The sequence below is a fragment of the Nicotiana sylvestris genome, chromosome 12, assembly GCF_000393655.2.
Source record: "Nicotiana sylvestris chromosome 12, ASM39365v2, whole genome shotgun sequence".
NCBI lineage: Eukaryota > Viridiplantae > Streptophyta > Magnoliopsida > Solanales > Solanaceae > Nicotiana > Nicotiana sylvestris.
Window position 1 is genome coordinate 35,373,437 of NC_091068.1, and position 26,928 is coordinate 35,400,364.

At 40.0% G+C, this 26,928-nt stretch overlaps 4 protein-coding genes across 4 annotated transcripts; 3 read left to right on the forward strand and 1 right to left on the reverse strand.

Moving 5' to 3' along the window:
• The first annotated feature begins 256 nt into the window (after window positions 1-256).
• On the forward strand, window positions 257-592 carry LOC138882899 (uncharacterized). The gene has a single exon (XM_070163541.1). It carries the CDS (start codon window positions 257-259, stop codon window positions 590-592), a length of 336 nt encoding a protein of 111 aa, XP_070019642.1.
• A 4,615-nt stretch (window positions 593-5,207) lies between these two features.
• Window positions 5,208-6,254, forward strand: LOC138882900 (uncharacterized). The gene is made up of 2 exons (XM_070163542.1): window positions 5,208-5,743; window positions 5,843-6,254. The coding sequence occupies exons 1-2, from the start codon at window positions 5,208-5,210 to the stop codon at window positions 6,252-6,254; spliced, it is 948 nt and encodes a 315-aa protein (XP_070019643.1).
• A 12,220-nt stretch (window positions 6,255-18,474) lies between these two features.
• On the reverse strand, window positions 18,475-18,924 carry LOC138882901 (secreted RxLR effector protein 161-like). The gene has a single exon (XM_070163543.1). The coding sequence runs from the start codon at window positions 18,922-18,924 to the stop codon at window positions 18,475-18,477; it is 450 nt and encodes a 149-aa protein (XP_070019644.1).
• A 5,909-nt stretch (window positions 18,925-24,833) lies between these two features.
• LOC138882902 (uncharacterized) lies at window positions 24,834-26,615 on the forward strand. The gene is made up of 2 exons (XM_070163544.1): window positions 24,834-25,113; window positions 25,663-26,615. Exons 1-2 carry the CDS (start codon window positions 24,834-24,836, stop codon window positions 26,613-26,615), a joined length of 1,233 nt encoding a protein of 410 aa, XP_070019645.1.
• The last annotated feature ends 313 nt before the right edge of the window (window positions 26,616-26,928 follow it).

The following is a 26,928-nucleotide window of genomic DNA, read 5'->3' on the forward strand; positions in this document are numbered from 1 at the left end:
AGATTCTGAGCTTTGGGATGCCATCTGTGATGGATCTGTCGTCCCTACAAAAAACCAGTGATGACACAGTGGTAACTATTCCCAAAACAAGAAAAGAATTCAATGATGTTGACTGAAAGTCCATAGAAAAGAATTTTCGTGCAAAGAAAATTCTTGTGGCATTGGTCCTGATGAGTACAATAGGATTTCAGCATACCAATCAGCTAAAAAGATCTAGTAAGCTCTTCAAATAGCTCATGAAGGGACAACACAGGTAATGCAGTCCAAGATTGACATGCTAACCACAAAGTATGAGCTTTTCAGAATGAAGGATAACGAATCCATTCAGGATATGTACACTCGCTTCACATCTATCATCAATGAGCTTCACTCACCGGCAGAGATCATCCCCAGGAACAGACTCATCAAGAAGATACTTAGTGTATTACCTAGTTTATGGGAAAGCAAGGTAAATGCTATCATAGAAGCAAAAGATCTGCAAAAGCTAACCATGGACGAACTTGTTGGCAATCTAAAGACTTATGAAATGAAGAAGAAGAAGAAGGACAATGAGAGAAGAGAGACGAAAAGGGAGAAGAACCTAGTCCCCTAGACAAACAGAAATGACTCAGGTGGTGAGGATGTTGATACAACCTACTTGACAAAAAGGTTTCAGAAAAGGGTTCACAGAAATGGAGACATTCCAAAAGGGGGCAGCTCCAGCAAGCAAAAAGGTTATGACCTATGTCATAAGTACGGTAAGCTAAGACACTTCATCAAGGATTGCTCTCTTCTCAAGCAAGATCAATGCAAACACAACACTGATAAAGCAACTAAGAGGAACTAGGTTCCTAACAAAAGATTTAAAAGAAAAGACGCTGCTAACAACGTTGTCAAACATGCTCTGCTGCATGGGGAGACTCTTATAGCAAATTCGGAGAAGATGATGGTTAAGGTGACAACTCCATGATGGCAGTGAAAAGTGAAGCAGCTGAGTATGACTCTATTTTACCCTTGATGGCGCAGTTTGATGATGATGGAGATGACGACGAGGATGATGAGGTAAACCTTCTGGATGTTCAAAGAAATTTGAAATCCTATTCTCAAAAGAATCTTTTATCTTTGGAAAGTATTTTAATTGATGCTTATCATAGTCTCATTAATGATAAAAATGCACTAACCACGAAACTAGGAGAAATAAAACACGAGAGAGCTGATCTAATGGTGGTTGCGGTTGATCTAATAGAGACTATTGAGAGTTTAAAAGGCGAAAAAGATACCTTGACTAAGAGAATTGTAAACATAGAGCACGAGAGGGATGACCTATTGGTGGTAGTTGTAGACCTAAAGGAAACAATTAAGGAACTAAGAAGGGAAAATAGGCCTGTCAACACTCAAAAAGGAAAGGAAGTTGCAAGTAAGGCACACCTTAAGCTTGAAAATAAGTTAAGATTAGTGAAATCTACTTTGTGTGCCGAGCTTGAGAAAAACAAACAGCTTCAGGAAGTACTAGGAAGAGTGAAGATCGATCTTGAAAAATCACTTAAGTGGACCTGGTACTCTGATGCTATCACTGCCTTGTACACAAACAATGGGGGAAATAGACAGGTAATCGGGTTCCAAATGGAAAAGACTCCTTACAACCCTCATAGGAAGTACGTTACTGTACCTGACAATTGGCTTTGCACTCACTGTGGCAACACTGGGCACTTTAAAGAAAATTGTAAGGCAAGAATTCAGTCTCAACAGAAAAACACAGTTTTTGCTAAAAAAGGAAATGTTGCTAGGGAACCTAGTCCTTCATATATAAAAAGTACAATGCATGCTTGGACTAAAAGATCCCTCATTCATCCATTTCCTCATTACAAGTGACCCAAACTTGTTTGGATTCCTAAGTCTAACCCTTGATTTCCTTGTGCAGGGAACAATGAAAGGGAGCAGTCAACAGTGGTACATGGATAGCGGCTGCTCGAAGCACATGACTGGAAGTACAAATGATTTCCTTTCACTGAAGACTAAGAAGGGAAAATAGGCATGTGAACACTCAAAAGGGAAAGGAAGTTGCAAGTAAGGCATACCTTAATCTTGAAAATGAGTTAAGATTAGTGAAATCTAGTTTGTGTGTCAAGCTTGAGAAAAATAAACAACTTCAGGAAGAACTTGGAAGAGTGAAGAGCGATCTTGAAAAATCACTTAAGTGGACCTGGTCCTCTGATGCTATCACTGCCTTGTACACAAACAATGGGGGAAACATGCAGGGAATCGGATTCTAAAGGGAAAAGACTCCTTACAACCCTCATAGCAAGTATATTACTGTACCTGACAATTGACTTTGCACTCACTATGGCAACACTGGGCACTTTAAAGAAAATTATAAGGCCAGAATTCAGTCTCAACAGAAAAACAAAGTTTTTGCTAAAAAGGTAACTGCTGCTAGGGAACCTGATCCTTCACATAAAAAACGTACAATGCCTGCTTGGACCAAAAGAGCCCTCATTCACCCCTTTCCTCATGACAAATGACCCAAACTTGTTTGGATTCCTATGTCTAACCCTTGATTTCCTTGTGTAAGGAACAATGAAAGGGAGTAGTAAATAGGGGTACATGGATAACAGCTGGTCGAAGCCTATGACTGGAAGTACAAATGACTTCCTTTCACTAAAGGACATGTACGGAGGGAGTGTATCCTTTGAAAATGGAAAGAAGGGATACATTCTGGGAGTTGGAAGGATCAGGAAGTCTCTTTCCCACTTTATTGAAAATGCATACTACGTGAAGGGGTTGAAGTATAGCTTGCTGAGTATTTCCCAAATTTGTGATAAGGGGATCTTATCTGTCTGAGTGCTCTTGATGATAATGCTGAGCTATGGCACAGAAGGCTGGGTCATGCAAGCTTCACGCTGATGAACAAATTGGCCGAGAAGGACCTGGTTCATGGTCTGCCTAAGTCAAGCTTCAAGGATGCATCTGTAAAAGGAAAGCAAGTCAGATCTTCTTTCAAGCCCAAAAAGGAAGTTAGCGTCTCAAGTCCACTTTATCTCCTCCATATGGATCTATGTGGACCTATGAGGGTGCCATGTAGAGGAGAAAATAGGTATATATTTTCGTCATTGTGGACGACTACTCCAGATTTACATGGACCTTGTTCCTCAGAACTGAAGAAGAGAGTCTAGCCGACATAGAGGAACCTGGTCCATCAATCACAATATCTGAAGTAGAAAACAGAGTTGTGGATGATGTACATGGAAACTCCAACTGCTTAGGTGAGGAACATGACACATGGATAAAATCCAGAAGAACCTGGATCCTCTCTTAATAAGATTCAAGTGTCCAACTGGAAGTACAAGAGCTAACACCCTCTTTAAAACATAATCACTCATCTTGATTCAAGAACTCAAACAAGATCAAAGGCAAGAAAATCAATTGTCTTCTCAGCCTTTCTCTCTCAAATAGAGCCCAAGAATATCAAGGAAGCATTGAAAGATTCAGACTGGATTACAACTATACAAGAAGAGCTCCGTCAATTTGAGAAGAATAGAACCTGGTCCCGTGACCTGGTGACAGAACTGTTATAGGAACCAGGTTGGTATTCAGAAACAAACTTGATGAGCTTGGAAGCACATTTTTATACTCGAAAAGGCTTTGTATGGGTAAAAGCAAGCTCCCCGTGGTTGGTATGAAAGATTGTCAAAATTACTTCTATAAAATGGCTTTACAAGAGGGAAAATTAACAACACTCTTTTTTTGAAGAAACGAGGAAGGAACCTGCTCATTGTACAAATCTATGTTGATGAAATCATCTTTGGAGCAACAATTGACTCTCCATGTGAAGAATTTGCAAAACTCATGGGAAGTGAGTTAGAAATGAGTATGATGGGGGAACTGAATCTCTTCTTAGATTTACAAGTGAAGAAAACTCCCAAGGGGACAATGATAAGACAATAGAAGTACATCAAGAAGCTGCTGAAGAGATTTGACATGGAGACATCAAAATTCATTGACACTCCTATCGCCACAGCTACTCGTCTAAACATGGATGAACCTGGTTTCCCTGTAAATCAGACCATGTATAGAGGTATCATAGGGTCACTTATGTAGCAGACCAGATATTGTTTTTAGTGTGAGTCTTTATGCTGGGTTTCAATCCAATCCAAAGGAATCTCATCTGAAAGCTGCCAAGAGAATCCTAAGATATCTCAAAGGGATGCAGGACCTGGTTCTCTAATATCCCTCAGGAGATAACCTTGACTTAATAAGGTATGATGATGCTGACTATGCTAGGTATCATGTGGATAGGAAAAACACTTCTGACATTTCACTTTTTCTGGATTCTTGTCTAATTTCATGGGATACAAGAAAACAAAACTCAGTGGTCCTCTCTACTGTAGAAGCTGAATATATGGATGCTGCATCTTGTTGTGCTCAATTGTTATGGATTAAACAACATCTGGAAGATTTTGGTGTGTTCTCTGAGTGCGTGCCCTTACTATGTGACAATACTAGTGCACTCAACATGGCCAAGAATCCAGTTCAACAAAAGAGAACAAAGCATATTGATGTGCGACATCACTTTCTCAGAGACAATGTTGAGAAAGGGCACATATACATGAAGTTTTACAGCACAGAAGATCAAATTCCAGATATATTCACCAAAGTCCTAAGCAGAGGGCATTTTGAAAGAAATCGCCTGACACTGGGGTTGATAAAACCCAACTGAGAACTTGGTCCCTCAATGATTGGCTATGAAAGAAATGTATAGGTAAAATTAGCTAAAAAGTGTTTTCTGGCAAAGTAAAACTCATCTCTATATCGTTATATGTAGACACGCATGACGATTACAGAGCAAACAAGCTGCTAATGCATTGCACGTTGATCAAATGATGAGGCTTACAATTGCAAAATATGTTAGGGAACCTGGTTGCCTTGACGCGGGTTAGTAGTTCTTTTGTACTCTCATGCATAATTTTTCGAACGACTGAAATGGTTCCATGTCATTCGATTGTCAGTTTCCCTCTTTCCCGCTTTTTGAACCCAAACATCTCATCTGAAGCGACCAGACTACCCGGAATTGATATCCATTCCTAAACGGTTTCTCATTCCTATTAAATAACTCCTCCCACAGTCACTTTCATAACTGTTCACATTAAAGAATCCAAAATTCATGTTTTCTTCTTCAAACAAAAAAAAAAAATAAAAAAAAAACTTTCTTCAACCCACTACACTCCACCATGTCTGAAAATCATTTACAAGAACATGAGGCTAAAGAAAGGATGTTGTCAATAGCTTCTAAGGGAACTCTGGTTGGAGGTTATGAGGTTGTATTTGAGCCTCAGGGGGGAAGAAGTGGTGTAGATCTCAAGGGTAGGGAACTGGTGCCTGTCGAAACTTTGGCACCTGACAGTACTACTAGCGAACTAGTTAAGGGACCTGATCCCTCTGCCCAAGAGGAGCCCTCTACTTCCACTTGTGATAAAACCCCTAGTTCTCCACAAGAACCCCAAGTCAGTACTGATCCATCTCCCTCTCCTCATTTCTATGCTGAGCCATTAACAATTGTGGTTCCTGAGATGCGATCTTTATTTGAGGAGGAGAAGGAGGATAGTGAAGAAGAAGATTATGATAATGTTGCTTTGGCGAGCTTTATTAGTACTAGGAGTAGAAAGGAACCTCCCCAGGGGGCAGCGTCTAAGAGACCCATCACGAGGTTGCGAAAGAAGGAAGAACTTGAGTCCGTCTTAAGGAAAAGTAAAAAAAGGAAAATAAGGTTGGGGCTCCTGCACTAGTCAAGAATGTGGATAATGAGGTAGAAGAGGAACCTGGTCCCTTGGTTCGTAAGTCCTTAAAGACACTTACTGTTTCAAAGTCCAAGAGGGAGTCATCTGAGTGAAAAGGAGTTGAGGAAGGTTGAGGATGAAAAATCTGGTGAGCGAGAGGATGAGAAAATGGTTAAGGAGTCATGTGAAAAAATGGCTGAGGAATCTGCTGAGAAGATCTCCAGGAAATCAGCAAAGAAAGGCAAGAGTGTAAGAAAATCAATGAAAAGGAAGGTTGATGCCAGTGAGGAACCTGGTTCCTCCAAGAAGACCAAGATTGGTGACACCCAGGACGCTGTCAAGAAAAAATTAAAAAAAACAAAAACAAAAGGTGATGTGGGCCCGTACATAAGGAAGCTAAAGGCAAGGAATGTCATTCTCAAAGGTCAGCTCAGTCAGGTTCAGGAGGCACCTAGTTCCAGCAGCTCTCTGATACGCACAAATTACACTTTTATTAAATAATATAAGGCGGTAGGTGTCAAATATAATAACCCAACAAGGTTGGGGTCGAATCCCACAGGGAATAGGCATGAAAAGGTTACTCAAGTAGTGTGTTACTTGAATAAAGTCGTAATTCTATTCGGTTAATTGTAACAAGAGTATGATATGATTTTGGTTTGAAGAAATAACTAATTGTAATGTTGAGAACGTAAATAATTTGATTAAGGAAACCAAGGTTGTGTCCTATTCAATGAAGTGTAATGCTATTGGTGTTAATATGATATATTTCTAATGGAAGGTTCTTTATATATGCAAATGATTTCTAAATGACTACCCAATATTTGCCAATAGTTGGGTAGTATTTCCTCTTTATGATTTTTCCAAATATAAAAGAGTTGCAATTAAGAACAATCAATATATGCCAAATAAAACCCACTTATTCCTAAGCGATTCTATTAAACAAGGTTTAAAGCCTTGAATCTTTGATATTTAACTCTACCAAATCCTAACTCACTTTTCCAAGTAAAGAAAGAATTTAATGGCACTTGTTAATGTTTGCAACCACCAACAATAAATGAAGAATGAGAAATACATATATATCAACCAACCATTATACATATATTCAATGTTAAATACCCATTAACATAACACCCATTTAGGGTCCACAACCTTAGTATTTAAAGTTAGCTACACATGCTAAAATACAAAAGGATGAGAATATTTAATGCCATAAAGCTTACAAAGTGCAAGATTCTTCCTTCAAAAGCTTCCAAAAGAGAGGAGTAATAAAGACTTGGATGGTAGCTCAAAAACCAGACAAGATGCCCCCACAAAATCCCAATAAATCTATTTATAGTGGGTCAAAACTCGGGACAAAAATAAAACAAAAATACCCTTTCAGGTCAATTATGCGACCGCATATCTATCGCATAACAGACATGCAATCCGCATTCTCGTCATGGACATTGCATCTTCAAACCCTAGTTTCCAGGCCTTCATCGCATTCATGTTCTGCGGTCCACATTGTAGATGTGCGATTGCATTTATCATCGTATTTTCCACCTTCAACAGCTTTCACAACAAGTTTGCGGTCCATTATGTGGCCCGTAAACCTGTTATGCGATCGCATATTGGACTGCATTTCTTGCACTAGACTTTGACCAACAAACTATTGCGGTTTGCAATTCCTTTGCGCATTATGCGGCCCACATGTTGGATTTGTGGTACGCATTTCCACATTTGTGAAGCATTTTGCTTTTTTCTTGTCCTTTTGTGGCTTTTTGCTTTCATTTCCATGCTCTTAAGTCCTTAAACCTCATACACTGCAAAAACACTAAAATTATATAAATATAAAATATTATTGCATTTAAAACAAGCTAAAATCTAAGTAATTTGCATTAAATGTGCCGAAATTCTCCGGCACATCAACACCCCCAACTTAAACTCTTGCTGGTCCTCAAGCAACTAAAACTACACTATCCTATTCTAGACTCCATCTAAACGATATGAAATAGTAGTGACCGTGGACGGTGTTAGTTTTCAGTACTACAAGCATGAATTTTCGATTGTACCCTTCCTGAACCATCAATATTTACAAAGAAACTAATCAACTTGTGAAACTTTGAGCCTCAACCACTTTGACAAAATGTTACCCTCAGCTGATTGCACTTGCATTTGACTCAAAAAGTCAACTTCTGTCCAACCTCACAATTCATGTGTCCTCATTCGAAAGAAAGTCTCAAACTCACAATATTTACAATGACAACAAAAAGGGACGAATTCACCAATACACTCACTCTCAAAAAGAGTTTCAAGTGTTACAACATACCATACCATAGGCTTGCCCTTATTTTAATTCATCGCTTTATTCTAAGAACATTCGGTTGGAGATCCCATAAGGACTTTTTAAGCTTGTAATGTAAGTTTAGGGAAGGGTCAGATAAGCATTTGGGTACATGTGACTACACCCTCCTTGAACACCACTCACATTTTTCTTTCTTGTTGCTCTTTGCTTCTTTTCAAACCACATAGCCCTCATTAGCTTCTACATTTCAAACATTGAGCCACCTTAACTACCTCTTTAATTCTCTTAAAAACTCCATATGTATATATACATACAACTCTTTTTTTTCTTTTCTCTTGCAAAATTTGTTTTATACCTTACTTTTTTTTTATATATATTTTGCTTTTGGAGCTTGAGTAGTTTCATACCTTGAGGTACACTATCCTACACTCACTGCACAACCTTGCCAATTTCCAGGATGACACCACACCTCCAACTTAGGCTTTTAGCCTCATTCTCAATGTTCAAGGATGGACGGGTTCAAAAGAGAGAATTATTTTACAAAAAAGGGAAAGGTTTGTAATGAGGTGGACAAAGAAAAGGTTAAAGGCTCAAGTTGGGTGACTTGTGATACTATCTGTACAATGGTAGCTTGATAGGCTAACTAGTTTTCCAAAATCACAAAGACGGCCTAAGGCATTTCTCCAACCAAATGTAATTATTATAAGCATCGAAAAACCAAACGGGCAAGTTCTAGATGGCAGAAGTAAACACATGAATTATTTACACAAAGACTCACACATATGGCACACAAACTGTTTGGCTCAACATAGTTTTTATCCCTCGAGTCAACACTTGGAAACTCAAAGCTTTCATCATATTTACACGTATAACTCTAGGTAGACATAGAGTCAAAGAGCGAGCCTCAAGTTCACACAGTTAAAATCTTTTTTTATTAATGGAAGGTTATAGACTATATACAGGCACACATGCTTGAAACTAGACAATTACACCAGACCGTTCAACATGTTTCATTCTACTGCCCTGGTTCTACTATTACACCCTTGGAAAAGAACCCGGCGAAGAAAAACCAAGGAGGATTCATGTCTAATTACTAAAGATGAACATACAACTATCTACTTGTTTTTGTTTTTTTTATATACAAAGATAACTTATGTACTGAAACTACAAAACACGAATATATACAGAATCACAAAACACTTATATAGCACAAAAACATAAACATGTACAACAGTTGGATTCACAATGATTTATAAAAGGCTATCCCACCCCAACTAAAAAACATGCATTGTCCCCAATGCATAAGAATGTAAAATAGAGTTTAGGGGATCCCCGAGGCTCACTAAGCACTATGGGAGTCGGAAGCCGGCTGAATGATGGTGGGGTCACCCTGTGATGCTGAAGCTGGGACCGATGAGATCTCGGCCTAAGGAGTGACCTCCATTGATGGAGGAGGGATCTCTAGATGGCCCAACACTGGAACTGGGGCCTGTGAGCTGCTAGCCTCCTCACTGATGGCTGAGTGGTCGATGGATCTGCTGGGGCGACCATGTCGGCTAGCGAATGCTCTATCGCCTTCTGAATGGATACTTGTTCTTCATCCTCAACTGTAGAGGCAGAAATCTGCTTACCCTTCTCTTGAGGGCCATCATCCTCCTCGGACCATGAATCCTCCTCAGTCTCTCCCTCGTCTGCCTCCCCACATTCGGATTCTGTAGAGTGGCCGGAATCCTCCTCGGAAGGAATGTCAATACGTGTAGGGGGAGTTGGAGGCTATGAAGCCCCGTCAGTCTGAGGTGCAGTGTTTGTCATCAGTGTAGAGTAGTCAAGATCCAGGCCATGTACTGCTGTTTCTGCTCCCTACTCACCTTCCTTGTGCAGTAAGGATGATAGATCGAACTCCAAAGTCTGCATCTTGTGGAGTTCAGACTTCATAGTGGAAACTTCCTCCCAGAGCTTTGGCAAGTCAGTAACCTCACCCCGCTCTATCTTCTCAACCCGCACCTCAAGTTACATCAAGCGATCCCATGAGATGTTTGTTGCTGTTGCAGTGCCGTCAATGAGGACTAGATAGGGGTCAATATCTGCTTGATGAGGGCAGGGAGGTTCTTCAGGAGCTGGTCTACCTTAGCATTGGCATGTTGAGCTAAGAGACCAAGCCTCGAAACCACTGATAGAGTAGCAGAAGGCTGAGCAATGGTGGACTGAGAGGTGGGTTGTAAAGTGGAAGTGGATGCAACTAGAGCATGAGGAGTCACAAGAGTCTAGGAATCTGATTGCTCTACGTCAACAGGAACCTGAGTCTCAACCTCTAGGGGAGCAACAATAACTGCATCATTAATGCACGTGATATCAATATCCTTCAGCGCTTCCCCATCTTGTCAGTGTGTGTCATGGTAGGGACTTTCACAGCCTTGCAGAGGGCTGTGATCAAGCATGGAAATGGAAGTGACGTGGCTGTCTGTTTTTCTCGGATCCCTATCTCCCGAAAGATGAAATCACCCACATCAATTTTGATCCCAATCATAATGCATGCAATGAAAAAGATTTCTCAATGCTTATATCAGTCTCATTTCTGGACGGTAATAATTGAGAGGTGACAAAGCTAAGCCAGAATCTGCCCTCTCGTGTGAGATCCTCCTTGAATATTTTGTGCAAAGGGCTAATCCAAGTAGGGGTCCCCTTGGCTATCACTAACGTTATCCAGCTACACTCATTATCCCGGTTTGCCCATTTGGCGGCATACTCTGCTGTGCCCGGACTCCAGTCAGGGAAGTAGACTTCATTGATGGTTTCACTGCTATAGAACACTTGCTTCCCCCGAACTAATACAGTATCACAAAAGACCCTATTATGCTTGTGGTGAGTAGTCCTGGAAGCTCCATACGACGCATAAAACTCACGGATAAGTTTTTCATTATAGTCATCAAGAAGCTCAGTAAAGCACTCCCATTTTCTTGCTTTGATGTTGTCCCATATGTGGGGGTACTGCTCTTGTAGCCCATTCAGACTCAGTTACTTTTCGGCCAGGATTTTACATTTTGATAGATCATCTCCATATAGCTCCCTAGACCCTTCGACCCCAAACCTGAGCTGGAAGTCATTTCATCTTTTCCTTCTTGCCTCAGCTTGTAGGTCAACTAAGGGCATGGTCTCCTCCTCATCAGACTAGGAGGGAAGTGTTACAGTAGGGTCCAGTCGTGAACGTTTTGCTTGCTGAGCTTGACGACAGATGGAGGCCCTTTTCTAGGAAGAGGCTGTATGTTTCTTGGGAGCCATATCTGCACAGAAATGAAATGTGAGCAACATGGTAGGCAATAATAGAAAAAATACCAAAAATTTCAAGTATGCGACAGGTTATGCGGTTGCATAACCACTATGCGGACCGCAAACTTGTCGCAAACTCTCTGCCTGCTAAAATGTTTTAGGTATGCGATGGATTATGCGATCACATATCCATTATGCGGTTCGTATAACCATCTCATACTTAAATGCTTAGAAAATCTAATCACAAAATGTGATCGCAAAGTCCACCGCAAAGTTGGATATGAGATCACAAATTAGTCGCAAACAACGTGTTACAAAACCAGTGAAACTGTCTTAGTATGCGGTGACTTTGCGGTCCGTATATCAATTATGCGATCGAAAAGTCACTTCATTTTGTCATCTTCTTCAGCCATCTAGGGTTTATTTCTACAGCAACTATGCGGTTCGCATATCCATTATGCGGTCTGCAAACGTTATTGTTCTCAACCTTAGACATCAACCCTCATTAATGGTGGACCTAGTTTTCACTGCCCAACACCCCAAACCAAATTACCTATCCAAGTAGCCCCTCACATTATGAACACACACGAGGAGAAATGAACGAAACTAACAGAAACCAAAAATAGAAAAACACAATACAATTTAAATTAAAAATTTACATGGAACAAAACGGGAAAGGAAGAACATACCAGTGATAGATGAACGAGCACACTTGGGAGATGAGTTCTCAGGTGTTTGCTTACTTTCTTGGATTCAACTAGCCGTTTTTCTCCCTTTTTATTTTTTTCGTTTTATTTCGTGTTCTCCTTTTTTTATGATAAAAAAGTAATTTATATTGTTTTGTTTTGAAAGTGTTTGAATGCTGAAGATATGCGAGGGTACCTACCTGGAAGAATTGCGATGGGTTAGTGACCACATAACACATTATGCGACAACATAGGTGTTATGCAGCAGATTCAACTTGAGTTTCTTGAGGGCCAAAATGCGGTGCACTATGCGATCGCATAATGGAAATACGGTCCGCAAAGTGCACCTCCTTGCCGCATTCTTATTATCAATTTTTTCCAAACACACTATCTGGGTTTGCGACCACAATGCGGTCAACTTAGTTAAAATACGATCGCATATGTGTAGCAAACTTCCCAGGGTGACTTTTCTTCATTTTTACATGCAATCTTACCCAGTGTTATGATCTTTTAAAACCCCTGCACTCTAACACACACTTTAAATTTCTCAATTAAATATATCTAACAAAAATTAAAATTTTAAAGGACAAAAAGGGTGTTACCACACATGGGTTGCCTCCCATGAAGCGCTTGATTTAATGTCGCATCACGATGAAGTTGACATTTCTTTGGATTCACTCATTGGTCGGGCACAAACTATCTTTGAGAGCCAACTGCTCCACCAGGTGTTTTTCTCCCTTTGTGCCCAAGTAATGCTTGACTCGCTGGCCATTCACTTTGAAGGTTCAGAGCCCATTCTCCGATTCTAGTTCCACAGCTCCAAAAGGAGAGACATTGACCACCTTGAACGTACTGGATCATTTCGATATGAGCTTGCTCGGAAACAATTTGAGCCTTGAGTTGAAGATCAGAACCAAATCACCCGATTTGAACTCCCTTTTCAAGATCTTTTTGTCGTGGATGAACTTCTTCCTTTCTTTGCACACAACTGCACTTTCATATGCATGGAAACGAAATTCCTCCATTTCATTGAGTTGTGTTAACTTCAAATTTGCAGCTTCAGTCCAGTCCAAGTTCAACCTTCTTAAAGCCCACATGACTTTGTGCTCCAGTTCTACGGGTAGATGACAAGACTTGCCAAAGACTAACCGATAAGAAGAAGTGCCAATAGGAGTTTTTGTACACCGTGCGGTATGCCCACAATGTGTCATCTAGCTTCTTTGACCAATCGATCCTGTTTGCGTTAACGGTCTTTGCTAGAATGCTCTTTATCTCCCGGTTGGAAACTTCAACTTGGCCATTTGATTGAGGATGATAAGGTGTGGCCACCTTATGCTGGGCGCCATATTTCTCTAGTAGCCCCGTGAAAGCCTTGTTATAGAATCTAGAGCCACCATCACTAAGAGTGGCTCTAGGAGTGCCAAACTGAGTGAATATGTTTTTCATTAAGAATGTGGTCACACTACTTGCCTCGTTGTTTGGTAAGACAATTGCCTCAACCCATTTGGACACATAGTCCACAGCCACCAAGATATATTTCATCCCACAAGAGCTTACAAAGGGACCCATAAAGTCAATTCCCCACACATCGAAGATTTCTGTCTCTATCACAAAGTGCATTTGGCATTTCATGCCTCTTGGAGATTGATCCTTGCATTTGGCATTAGTCACAAGCCTTGACCATTTGATTGGCATCATGATAAATCGATGGCCAAAAATAACTATATTCAAGCACCTTAGCCTCCGTTCGATTTCCCCCATGGTTACCCCCAACCGGTTAGTCGTGCATGCCTTTCGAATTGGCATAATCTCTTCTTCTGGAACACACATTCTGATGATGTTGTCAGCACAAACATAGAACAAGAATAGTTCTTCCCAATAGTATTGCCGACCATCTCTCAAAAACTTCTTCTTTTGATAGGATTCCTATCCATCCGGAATAAGGTCACTAACCAAGTAGTTAGCAATATCAGCATACCAAGGAGCAAAAGTGCTAGATAGTGCCAATATATGTTCATCCGGGAATGTATCATTGATTTTAAGATCTGCCTTTAGCCTCTCTGCCTCTTTAAGCCTTGATAAATGATTCACTACTGGATTTTGCGTTCCCTTGCGATCCTTGACCTCGAAGTCAAATTCTTGCAACAACAAGACCCACCAAATCAACCTAGGCTTTGCATCCTTCTTTGTCATGAGCTAGCGAAGAGCAGCATTGTTAGATTATATGTGTCCACCAAATCGTAGAGTACCTGGTCCTCTACAAGTTTCTGCTAAGAGCACTTAGTAAAGTAGTAAGTAAATGAGGCAGAGGATTTTCACATGGAAAAATCCCACACAAGGGGATAAAAAAACCACGACCTACACCTGTAGGCTTTTAACTTCACTAACTTGTAATCTTATCTATTACGAGCCACTTTACAATACTTCCTATTGCAAAGGATTTACTCAACTAACTTGTGGTACCTTTACCACAAGCCACTTTGTGACTATCCTAGTTACAAAGGATTTTTTCTAACTTGTGATGCTATCACCACAAGCCACTTTGTAATTCTACGATTATAAAGGCTTTTCCTTATGACTAAATCTAGTCACAACCTAAACTCAACGATTTTACAGATTTACAAGAGGATTCCTAATCAGTATGCTTCTAAATAAGCGATTTAGGAGATATAGTAAGTACAATAACAAGGTTACAACTCAAATAGGACAACAACAATCAATCTTTTAGGAACTGGTCCATAGTGGCGTTCAACCTTGTTTTTCAAGGTTGAGAGGATGATTTTTCTATTTTTGCAAGAGGCTTGAATGTGAAAAAGAAACCTTCCAGTGATGTCCTTGTATAAATCTCAATGGGTACATCTTTATCATATCACTTGAAGTGATGTGAGTACTTTGTTTGGTTAGAGAATGAGTGGGATGACAGTGTGATGCAATGCGGTAGAAATAGTGCCGTCAGTCACATCAGTTCCAGCTATGTCCAAATGACTATGTACTGCTATATAGGAACCACCTGAGCATCAGGTCCTTGTTTGGTTCCTATTTCCTGAATCTGTAGCAGTTCATCTTTTGCTGGAGCCCGTTAAAGTTTGCAGCAGTCCAAGTAGGTCAGGTTCCCTATCTGGTTCTTAACAGTAAGTTTGTTAGATCATCAAAATATAAGGCAAGAGTATTTAAGATCTATCAATTTCCCCTTTCTTGATGATGACAAACTTAAACAATTATAGGTTCAGAATTAAGGCTGCCAAAAAACTAGTGTCAAATAGTTCCCCCTGAGATGATGCCTTAATCTTTCATGGTCAAAGTAATAGAGCAATTCATATGAACCAGTTCCCCAATGTGGTTCCCCCTGAGTATATTAGTCTTTCTTTTTCCCCCTTTTGGCATCATTATAAAGAACAACAACACAAAGAAGTCCAGCTAAGCTAACTTATGCCACATATGTGCACACAAAACATGAGAAAGAATAGAACACAAAGAGAAAGTACTAGACCAAATAAAAGAGGATTCATATTAATAATTTTTGAATATGCCTCTTCCTTTGAAAAAGGAAGAGGCAGCATTGGACTTGATCACGGGAGCAGTAGTAGTAGTACATCTTAACCACAAAAAAACAACAAAAACATCCACTAACCATCAACAAGAAAAAAAGAACATATCCAGAAAACTGGTCACTGAAGGGAATCTTAGGGGGCACTAGGAGGAAAAGGCTTGAAAAACTGCAGCAAATGTGTAGAGAACAAGGTCTATTCGGATGTTTCCTGACTTTTGCTCGGTGAGCAGTTCAGCTTTTAGGTTCGCAACTTGTACCCTAAGGTCAACATTTTTTTGAGTCAAACGGATCACCTCATCATTCGACATGGGAACTGCTCGGGCTTGCTGGCCTTCCAAAATAGCATTCCTGGCCTTCAATCGATGTATTTCCTCAGTTGCACTATTCTGGTCATTGATGAGCTGAGACACAGTTGAAGTGCTTCCTACACCCCCATACTTCTCAATACACTCGCATTCTTACAAGGTTATCTGTGAGAATGTCTGCTTACAGGTCCCTACTTTACCTGTTCCCAGTGGAACCTCAAAGTATTTGAGCACTTGCATGAGCAAGAATCCATAGGGAAGCCCGTGATTTCCATCCTTGAAATCAGCCACCTTCTGCATTTGCTCAATCATTATGGCAGGCAGACTCACAGGGTTAAAATTGTCCAATTGCTCCATTAAGAATAAATCAGATTTTGAAGTTACATATCGCCTTACTGCTCGAGGCAACATGACTTTGTTAACCAGCTCAAACAACAACTAGTAGACAGGAAGTAATTCTTTCTTGTAAACCTGGTCCCCTTTCTGATTAGAATTATCTTTCACCACCACAATTCGGAAGTTGTACTGACAAACATATCGTACACTAGACACACCAACTGTAGGAACTTACAAAATTTCTCCAAGCAATTTCACGTCGAAGACAATATCCACCCCACTAACTAAAGCACAAACATGGTCAGCATCAATTGGAAAGAGACTGGCCAAGAAACTTTGTACCTCCTCCTCATACACTTTGGGAGCATCAACGTAGAATAGATGCGGCCATTGCTGAAACTCCACCATTTCTATAAGCTGACGCATTCCGGCCATCTCCGAGATTGTTGGGTAAAACGTAAGACCCAACAGAACCTTTTGATGCCTTAGATGCTCAGAGCCAAGGCAAATGTCACTTCTTGCTTTCTTTCCAGAACTAGGTTCTTCAAGTGTTTCAAGCTTGCATTTCCTATACTTTTCTCCACTGACTTTGCCTTTCCCCTTGGACTTGACAAGAATATCTTCATCACTCACTACCTCCTTCATCTTGGACTTAGAAGTAGAACCTTTCTCCATAGAAATAGACTCAGCCCTTTTCGAGGATTGCCTTACAAGGGAACCAAGTTCCTCAGGAGTTCCTTCCTCCACCACAACTACAGTGAGAGCTTCATCACTTACAGGTACACTATTCTTTACCAACTTTCTTCTTTTCTTCTTGCTACTTTTCTTGTTCTTTTTGGGGTACAGAATCGTAGGCCACTTTGACTTGAAGCCTGGTAGTAGGTCGCTTAATTTCAGACTCAGGGGTGGTGACAACCCTGCGCTTACTTATGAATGCATCTAGGGCAATGTTGTCCATGTCTTCTTCATCACTAGATCGCATTTCTGGTGCTTGAATTTCTAGGGGCACAACATCTAATGCAAGTACATCACTATCTTGGGGATGAGAGTCCTGACCTGGGTCCTCCAAAGAGGGATCAGGTTCCTCATGTGATACCCCAGAAGTGTATATTACTACATCCCCTTCATCATCCATAATGGCCCCTTCTACCCACACGTTTTGTGACTCTTGTTTCTATGAAATAACTTCATGTAATATTCTATCAGCGGATACAACAAACACAATCTTTTCTTCTTCAACAGGTGTGTCCACAACCATGGATTCGACGGCAACAATGACAAAGCCTTTTGTGAGCTTAGTATTTTGACCTTATTTTCCACTTAGGGTTTAACTGGTATGGGCAGTAGAAGACGGAGAGGACAAAATAGTAGTTTCAGGGGTTTCTGAGGTGGGAAGAGGTTGGGAAACTAGGGAAGGTATGATTGTAGCAGTAGGAGTGGTAGAGGGTGACACAAACTTAGTGATGGCGAGAGGTTCCATAGATGGGTCAGGGGTGGTTATAGTTGAGGTAGAGATATCAGAAGTTTTCTCATCCATTGGAAGATGTGGTGTGATGATCCTTTTCTTTTGGGTGAATCTAGAATAGGGCTTATGGTTAAGAAGGGCAGAGGAGAGGGTTTTTTAAATGAAGAGGATAATTATGAATGGAGAAGAATAGGCACCGGTTCTAAATGGCGGTTAGGCGTGGAGAATTGTGACGTTTCAGAGGGATATGGAACGTTTTGAATTGAAGGGACGTGACATCAGGATCTGAAAAGTTGATGACATGGTAGTTGTATTTTATGTTTAAGACGTGTATTAAAGGATGCACAGAACTACTAACCTTTAGTACAAGAACCTGGTTCTTGAAAGACATTTTCTTCAACCCCCCACCCTTTATTTGAAAAGATTTAATCCTCTTTTATCAGTCATGTATTGCATCTACTGCTTCTATGCTCATCATGTGTGTTTACCTGCAACGGTATTGAAGTGAGTTAGACAGGGCCAGAAAACACTTTGAACCAATTATTTCTAAATAATATGAGCCAACTCAAAAAGGAATCAGGTTCTTAATTTGGCCTCAACAATCCCAGCTTTACTCTATTTCTTTCAAACTGTTCCCTACTTAGTGCTTTGGTAAAAATGTCTGCAATTTGATCTTCTGTGCTATAGAACTTCATGCATATCAACCCTTTCTCCACATTATCTCTTAGAAAATGATGCCTCACATCAATACGTTTGGTCCTTTTATGATGAACTGTATTTTTTGCCATGTTGAGTGAACTGGTGTTGTCACATAGGAGGGACACACTCTCATAGAACACCAAAATCCTCCAGTTGCTGCTTGATCCACAGGAGCTGAGCATAATAGGATGTTGCAGCTACATATTCATCTTCAACTGTTGAAAGAGCCACTGAATTTTGCTTCCTTGTACCCCAAGAGTTAAGACATGATCCTAAGAAGTGAGCGATCCCAGAAGTGCTTTTTCTGTCCATAAGATAACCTACATAGTCTACATTAGCATACCCAATTAGATTAAAATTGTCACCTGATGGATAGTATAGCACCATGCCTTGCGTTCCTTTGAGATATCTCAGTATTCTTTTGGCAGCCTTCAAGTGAGATTCCTTGGGATTTGATTGAAACCTCGCACACAGCCCCACGCTGAAAACAATATCAAGTCGACTAGCAGTGAGATAGAGAAGAGACCTAATGATGCCTCTATACATTGTTTGATTCACAGGAGATCCGGTTTCATCCATGTCCAGTCGAGTGTCAGTTGCAATGGGAGTGTCTATCACTTTTGATGCTTCTATGTCCAACCTCTTTAAGAGTTCACTGATGTATTTTTGCTGACAAATGGAAGTACCCTTTGGGGACTATTTTACTTGAAGACCCAACAAGAAATTTAATTCCCCCATCATGATCATTTCAAATTCACTCCCCATAATTTTTGCGAATTTTTCACACAGAGAGTCAGTTGTTGCTCCAAATATGCTATCATCAACATAGACTTGAACAATGAGCAGGCTCCTTCCTTATTTCTTTAAGAAAAGAGTTTTGTTAATTTTCCCTCTCTTAAAGCCATTTTCTAAGAGAAATTTTGACAATCTTTCATAGCACGCTCGAGGAGCCTGCTTTAGCCCTTACATGGCTTTGTCCAATTTGAACACATATTCAGGGTGCTCATGACATTCAAACCCATGGTGGTGCTTCACATAGACTTCTTCCTTAAGTAGTCCAATCAAAAATGCACTTTTGACATACATTTGGAACAATGTGAATTCCATATAAGAAGCAAAGGCGACCAGAATTCTAATGGCTCACATGTGAGCCATTGGAACAAATGTTTCATCATAGTCCCTTCCTCCTGATTGTAACATTGAACCACTAGCCTGGTCTTGTTCCTTGTGGTAATTCTTCTAGTTCTAAGAATAAGGAATCCTTATCCTTCGCAAGACTACAAAAGGCACTAATTCAAACATCAGCTAAATACATGAGTCTTTTTTATAGAATAGGATATCAGATTTTCTGAACATCCCTGAAGGTTACCTATTCGTTGCCATTGTCTTCATCATTGTCTGATTGAGACATCAAAGCAAGCGTTGAGTCATATCCAATCTCCTCGCCTTCAACTGCCATCGTAGAACTATCATCAGTATTAGATTTATCTTGCTTTACTTGTGTAGTTCCCTCATAAGCTATTTCCAAAGCCTCCCATATTTCCTTGGCAGTGTCGCATGTAGATACTCTATCATACTCTCTAGGTCCCAAACCATATATCAAAATTTTCTTGGCCCAAAATTTTTTCTCCACCGCTTTCTTGTCTGCTTCAGTGTATTCTCTGCTAGTCTTTTTTTATTGAAAATGAAAATTTATTTAGTACCTTGATGGGGACAAACGGACCATCGCAGATGACATCCCAAAGCTCATAATCCTCAGCCATAATGAAATCATGCATTCTAGCTTTCCACCACCAATAGCATTTTCCATCAAACTTGGGTGGGTGGTATATAGATTGACCTTCTTCAAAATTTAGTGGAGTTGTCATGAGGATCCTTCCTAGGTGTTAGCCTGATAGGAAGAACCTGCTCTGATACAAATTGTTAGATTGTATGGGTCCACCGAATCGTAGAGTACCTGGTCCTCTACAAGTTTCTGCTGAGAGCACTTAGTAAAGTAGTAAGTAAATGAGGCAGAGGATTTTTACGTGGAAAAATCCCACACAAGGGGATAAAAAAACCACGACCTACACCTGTAGGCTTTTAACTTCACTAACTTGTAATCTTACCTATTACAAGCCACTTTACAATACTTCCTATTGCAAAGGATTTACTCAACTAACTTGTGGTACCTTTACCACAAGCCACTTTGTGACTATCCTAGTTGCACATGATTTTTTCTAACTTGTGATGCTATCACCACAAGCCACTTTGTAATTCTACAATTACAAAGGCTTTTCCTTATGACTAAATCTAGTCACAACCTAAACTCAACGAGTTTACGGATTTACTAGAGGATTCCTAATCAGTATGCTTCTAAGTAAGAGATTTAGGAGATATAGTAAGTACAATAACAAGGTTATAACTCAAATAGGATAGCAATAATCAATGTTTTAGGAACTGGTCCGTAGTGGCGTTCAACCTTGTTCTTCAAGCTTGAGAGGATGATTTTTCTATTTTTGCAAGAGGCTTGAATGAGAAACAGAAACCTTTCAATTATGTCTTTGTATAAAGATCATTGGGTACATCTTGATCACATCACTTGTTTGGTTAGAGAATGAGTGGGGTGACAGTGTGATGCAGTGTGGCAGAAACAGTGCCGTCAGTCACTTCAGTTCCAGTTGTTAAGTAACTCTGTACTGCTATATAGGAACCACCTGAGCATCAGGTCCTTGTTTGGTTCCTAGCTCCTTAATCTGTAGCAGTTCATCTTTTGCTGGAGTCCGTTAAAGTTTGCAGCAATCTAAGTAGGTCAGGTTCCCTATCTGGTTCTTAATAGTAAGTTTGTTAGATCATCAAAATATAAGGTAATAGTATTTAAGATCTATCAAGCATGGTATGTGTACACTATCACCTTGGATCCCAGAATTTCTCAAAGGCATAGACAATGGAAAGAAGTTCTTGCTCAGTCACCGTGTAATTCTTTTGAGCTCTATTGAGTGTCTTGCTTTCATAATATACCGGGTGAAGAACCTTTTTGTGATGTTGTCCAAGCATTGCTCCAATAGCTACACCACTGGCGTCACACATGTGCTTAAAAGGAAGAGACCAATCGGGTGTGACAATAATAGGTGCCGTGGTGAACTTTTGCTTCAATTCCTCAAAGGATTTGAGGAATTTCTCATCAAACACAAATTTTGTATCTTTCTCAAGGAGTTTGCACATAGGATTTGCAATCTTAGAAAAATCCTTGATGAACCACCTAGAGAACCCGGCATGCCCCAAGAAACATCGGACACCTTTAACGGAAGTAGGTGGAGAAAGCTTGGAAATGATCTCAATCTTTGCCCGGTAAACCTATATTCCATGTCTTGAAATTTTATGCCCCAATACAATTCCTTCATCCACCATGAAATGGCATTTCTCCCAGTTGAGCACAAGGTTGGTCTCCTCACATCTCTTAAGCACTTGTCTAAGATTGTTGAGACAATGCTCAAAAGAGTCACCTACCACCGAAAAGTCATCCATGAAAACCTCTAAAAAATCCTCCATCATGTTGTAGAAAATGGACATCATGCATCTTTGAAAAGTAGCCGCAGTGTTGCAAAAACCAAATGGCATCCGAAAAAAGGCAAAAGCTCTATAAGGGCAAGTGAATGTTGTCTTTTCTTGATCCTCCAATGCTATGTTGATTTGGTTGTAACCGGAATATCCATCAAGAAAGCAATAAAATGACCTTCCCGCTAGCCAATCAAGCATTTGATCAATAAAAGGCATAGGGAAATGGTCTTTGCATGTGGCACTGTTGAGCTTCCGATAATCCATACACACCCTCCATCTGGTTACCGTTCTTGTTGGGATGAGCTCATTTTATTCATTTTCAATCACGGTCATTCCTCCTTTTTTTCGGCACACATTGCACCGGGCTCACCCAAGAACTATCAGCAATGGGGTAGACTACCCTAGTATCTAACCACTTGATTATTTCTTTCTTTACCACCTCTTGCATGGACGGGTTCAATCATCGTTGATGTTCCACACTTGGTTTCGTCTTACTCTCCAATTGGATCTTGTGTTCGCAAATTCCGGCGGGAATCCCTCGGATGTCTGCAATTGTCCATCTAATAGCTTGCCTATGCTCCTTCAAGACTTCCAACAATTGTTCTACCTGCAAATCATTCAACAAAGAAGAAACGATTACCTGTAAAGTATCATTCGAGCCAAGGAATTTATAACTCAAGTGTGGTGGAAGTGGTTTGAGCTCTAGTTGCGTGGCTCAATAATAGAAGGCTTTGCGTGAGGAGTGGCTTTATTCTCCGAGTCAAGAGAGAGCTTTGTCAGAAGGATTGATGAAATTGAGTAAGTTGAGCATATGTAGTGGACTAGTGCTTTTGAGTCACTTCTTGAGGCTTATTCTTGTCACTTGATTATTTTGAAACTCCCTTGCACATTCTTGAAGTTGTTTTTAAATGAGGGAGTCATTCGGGAAAAATGCACATACTTGAGCCTAATTATTAGTACCAACCAAATCCATATGTATGGTGCTTAATTGAGTAATCTAATTTGTAAATAATAACAATACCAATTGTGTTATAAATGGTAAATCCTCATTAAAGTGTTGGTTTTGATTTTCTTGAGGACAAGTAAAAGCTTTAAGTTGGGGGTTTTGATGAGTGGTGATTTTACCACTCATTCTAGTCTCTTTTCTTTAGCTTTTATGTCTTTTAACTATAATATGAGGTCATTTATGGTGTGTATTGTTAGATTTTCAGGTAAATGATGCCTGGAGTGATTTGAATTCAATTGGAGTGGAATTGAGCAAAAAAAGGGTGAAACCATGCAAAAACTCCCATGTGATTCCGCATCTGCAGAAGGATGGTCACATAAGCGACACAACTTCTGCGAGAAAAGAATCGCTTCTGTGGAATTGTCTGAGCTTGCAAGAAACCGCATCTGCGGTTAGATTACTGCTTCTGCGGTGGCACATCTGCACTTGGTGAACCACATTTGCGGTTACAGAGATTTAGTTAGCATTTCGCTTCTGTAATGGAATCTCCGCATCTGTAGAGCCACACCTGCGAGGATTCTTTCACAGGTGCGGTTAACGGGCATCAAACCTGGTCAATTCAGGCATTTCACATGTTTTCAACCCAAACCATTTTTATACTCGTTCTAGCAGATATTTTGGAGATCTTTGGCTTATTTTCAGTTGCTAGAATTAGAGAGAATAAGTTTTGGAAGCTAGAGTTTGCACACACACTTTGGTCTTGAAGATTTCAAGCTTGTGGTTAAGGATTTCTTACCCATTTATGTTTTTTTACCATTTATATTTATCTCTTCATTTCGTCGCTTTGTATTGTATATCTAAGTGTGTAGTATTTTATCCAAAACTTGAATCTTGTTTATGGAAATATTCTTGCTTAAAGTGTGGAATAAATACCTTGTTGTGCTTATGTATTGAATGATTTTTATCTTTTTATGAAGTGAGTTATTGTTTATTTAATTATTCTTGTTCTTTAATGTTTCCAAAGGGATTAACTAACCCTAGGACTCGCCCATTAACTCCAAACTAATTTTGGAAAAGAAAATTTGGGGTTGGGAAAGATCAATTAACAAGAACTTGAGGCTTTAACCCTCATTTTATAGATTATAACTAGGAATAGGGTTTACTTGTAGCCATTCCGGGTATGCTTAATATCTTAATTGGGTTAGGAATAATTAAATTAGGAAGTCTTGTTAGCCTTCGGAAGAAGCTAATTAAGAATTATTATCCGTGTCTAATTAACATAAACTTGCTCATATTTCTAAAATTGTGAAATACATTGGATCGTTACTTGAGTGTAATTCCTGATGCATCCACGCTTGTAGCCGTTGATCATTTTACTTTCTTTCTAGGTTAGTTTACATTTTCATATTTAGGTAGAGATATTTTCTCAAATCAAATCAAAGTCATTGAATTAGGAATGTAATTGTACCTCCAGTCATTGGCGCTGCAACTTTCAAGGTGGAACATGGGTTAATCCTTATGCTCAAAACGGAGGGGTTTTTCAGGAATTCCACTGATGATGATCCGACACAACATCTTAGAAATTCTTGGGTGTGTGTGCAATGCACAAGCAAAACAACATCTCTAATGATGCCCTAAGGTTGAGGGTGTTCAAGTACTCACTAGCTGGGGACGCAATTCAAAATATGCCACCAAACTCCATTCATTCTAGGCCTGAACTTGTCCAAGCATTCTTAAGCTAAATGGTTCCCCCAAAGTAAGAAGTCTGAGCACCAGGATAAAATTTTCTGTTTCAAGAAAGTACGGGGAACATCTACATGAGGCATGGAATCGATTCAAGTTATATTTGGTGAGGTCTCCCAAACATGGTTTTTCGGATTCTATCTTGTTGGAAAACTTCTACATGGGTTTGGATCCTATGAACTAATTTATAGCCAAGAATGCAGCAGATGGATCTTTCATGGACAAATCATTCGCAAGAGTCACACAAATACTTAACAAAATGGCAAAACATAATCAAGGATGGCACTCAGAAGACACCACATGTGGGATTGCATATGGTTCTCCTTCCTTGACCACCATGATCAAGGAAAATCAAGAGAGAGATCAAGTGATTGCAGGGCTTGCCACAAATGTCAATGTGTTGACAAAGACGTTCACCGAAAGCCAAACGAAGAAGGTAAATGTGGTGGAGTATGTGCAACCTATATCAAATGAAGACTTTGAGGAGGCAGACTATGTCAACAACTCTCAAGGAGGTTATCAAAGGCAACAATACCAAGGTCAAGGACAACAAAATCAATGGAGGCCTCACCTGCAAGGGCAAGGCAACCAACAGTGGTGAAATGACCAAGGTGGCTCAAATCAAGGAAATTGGAATAACAACAACAACTTCTCAAATCGGAGTTCAAACCTGTATGTTCCTCCAAAGGGTCAATATTCAAATCAAAGTTCCTCAAGTGATTCCAAGTTGGAAAGCATGCTTGAACGGGTATTGCAAAATCAAGAGATGTCCGACACTTCTATGTAGAATATGACTGAGCTTGTTGGCTCTCATACCGCATCCATTCAAAAATTAGAAATGCAAATGAGACACCTCTCTAGAGAGCAACATCCAAAGCAAAAAGGTACACCTACAATTGACACAATTGCGAACGCAAAGAGTACTGGGGGTGGTCCAACTTCTCATGTCATGGCAATTACTACTCGGAGTGGGAAGGTACTACAAGGAGAGAGTGAACAAGTGGTTGTAGTTGAAGAGTCCGAACAAGAGGTTGAGATTGAAGAACCAAGTGTTGTTGAAGTTGAAAAGGTTCCTTAAGAATTGAAAGTGCAAGAAGAAAACCGGGAAGAGGTAAAGGAAAAGGTAAAAGAGACACCAAAAACTCTACCACCTATTCCAAGACCTCCTCCTCCATTCCCTCAAAGACTTGCTAGGAAGGTTGATGACAGCAAACTCGAAAAGTTCTATGAAATTCTCAAGCAATTATTGGTGAATATTCCATTTGTGGAAGCATTTCAAGAGATACCGGGTTTTGGTAAATATTTGAAAGACTTGATTACCAAGAAGAGAACCACCAAAAATGAAGTGGTGAATGTGACTCACCGGGTTAGTTCCATCATTGCAACATCCACCGTCCAAAAGAAAGAAGACCCGGGAGCTTTCAACATTCCTTGTACTATTGAGGCACATGATTGTAAAAGAGCCCTTTGTGATAATGGGGCTAGTATCAACTTAATGCCTCTTGCCATTTCAACAGGCTTTGGTATGCCAAGGCCCACAAGTATGAGATTGCAAATGGCCGATCGTTCCATAAAGAGACTGGTGAGAATTGTTGATGATGTGCTTGTTAAAGTTGGAAAGTTTCATTTACCTGCCGATTTCGTAATCCTTGATTGTGCGGTTGACAAAGAGATCCCTATCATTTTAGGGAGACCATTCCTAGCCACACGAAGAACACTAATGGATTCGGAACGGAATGAGATCAAATTTCATGTGAATGATGAGGAGGTCACATTCCAAGCAAGCAAGGGTATGAAACTACCACATGAATATGAGAGTATCGCAGTGATTGATGTTGTTGATGAAGTGGAAGATGCGGTTGAAATGAAGATGGAAGAAAAATGCCTCGGTGAGGCGTTGACGGCTATTTTGGTGAACTTTGATGGTGAAGATATTGAAGGATATATGGAATCGGTAAATGCATTGGAGGGGCTTGGGTCCTACACTTATGCCCCAGCAACGACACCAAAATTTGATACGCTCAAATTACACTTCAATTAAATAGTGTAAGGCGGTCGGTGTCACATATAATAACCCAACAAGGTTGGGGTCGAATCCCACAGGGAATAGGCGTGAAAAAGTTACTCAAGTAGTGTGTTACTTGACTAAAGTCGTAATTCTATTCGGTTAATTGTAACAAGAGTATGATATGATTTTGGTTTGAAGAAACAACTAATTGTAATGCTGAGAATGTTAATAATTTGATTATGGAAACCAAGGTTGTGTGCCCTTCAATGAAGTGTAGTGCTATCGGTGTTAATATGATATATTTCTAATGGAAGGTTCTTTAGATATGCAAATGATTTCTAAATGA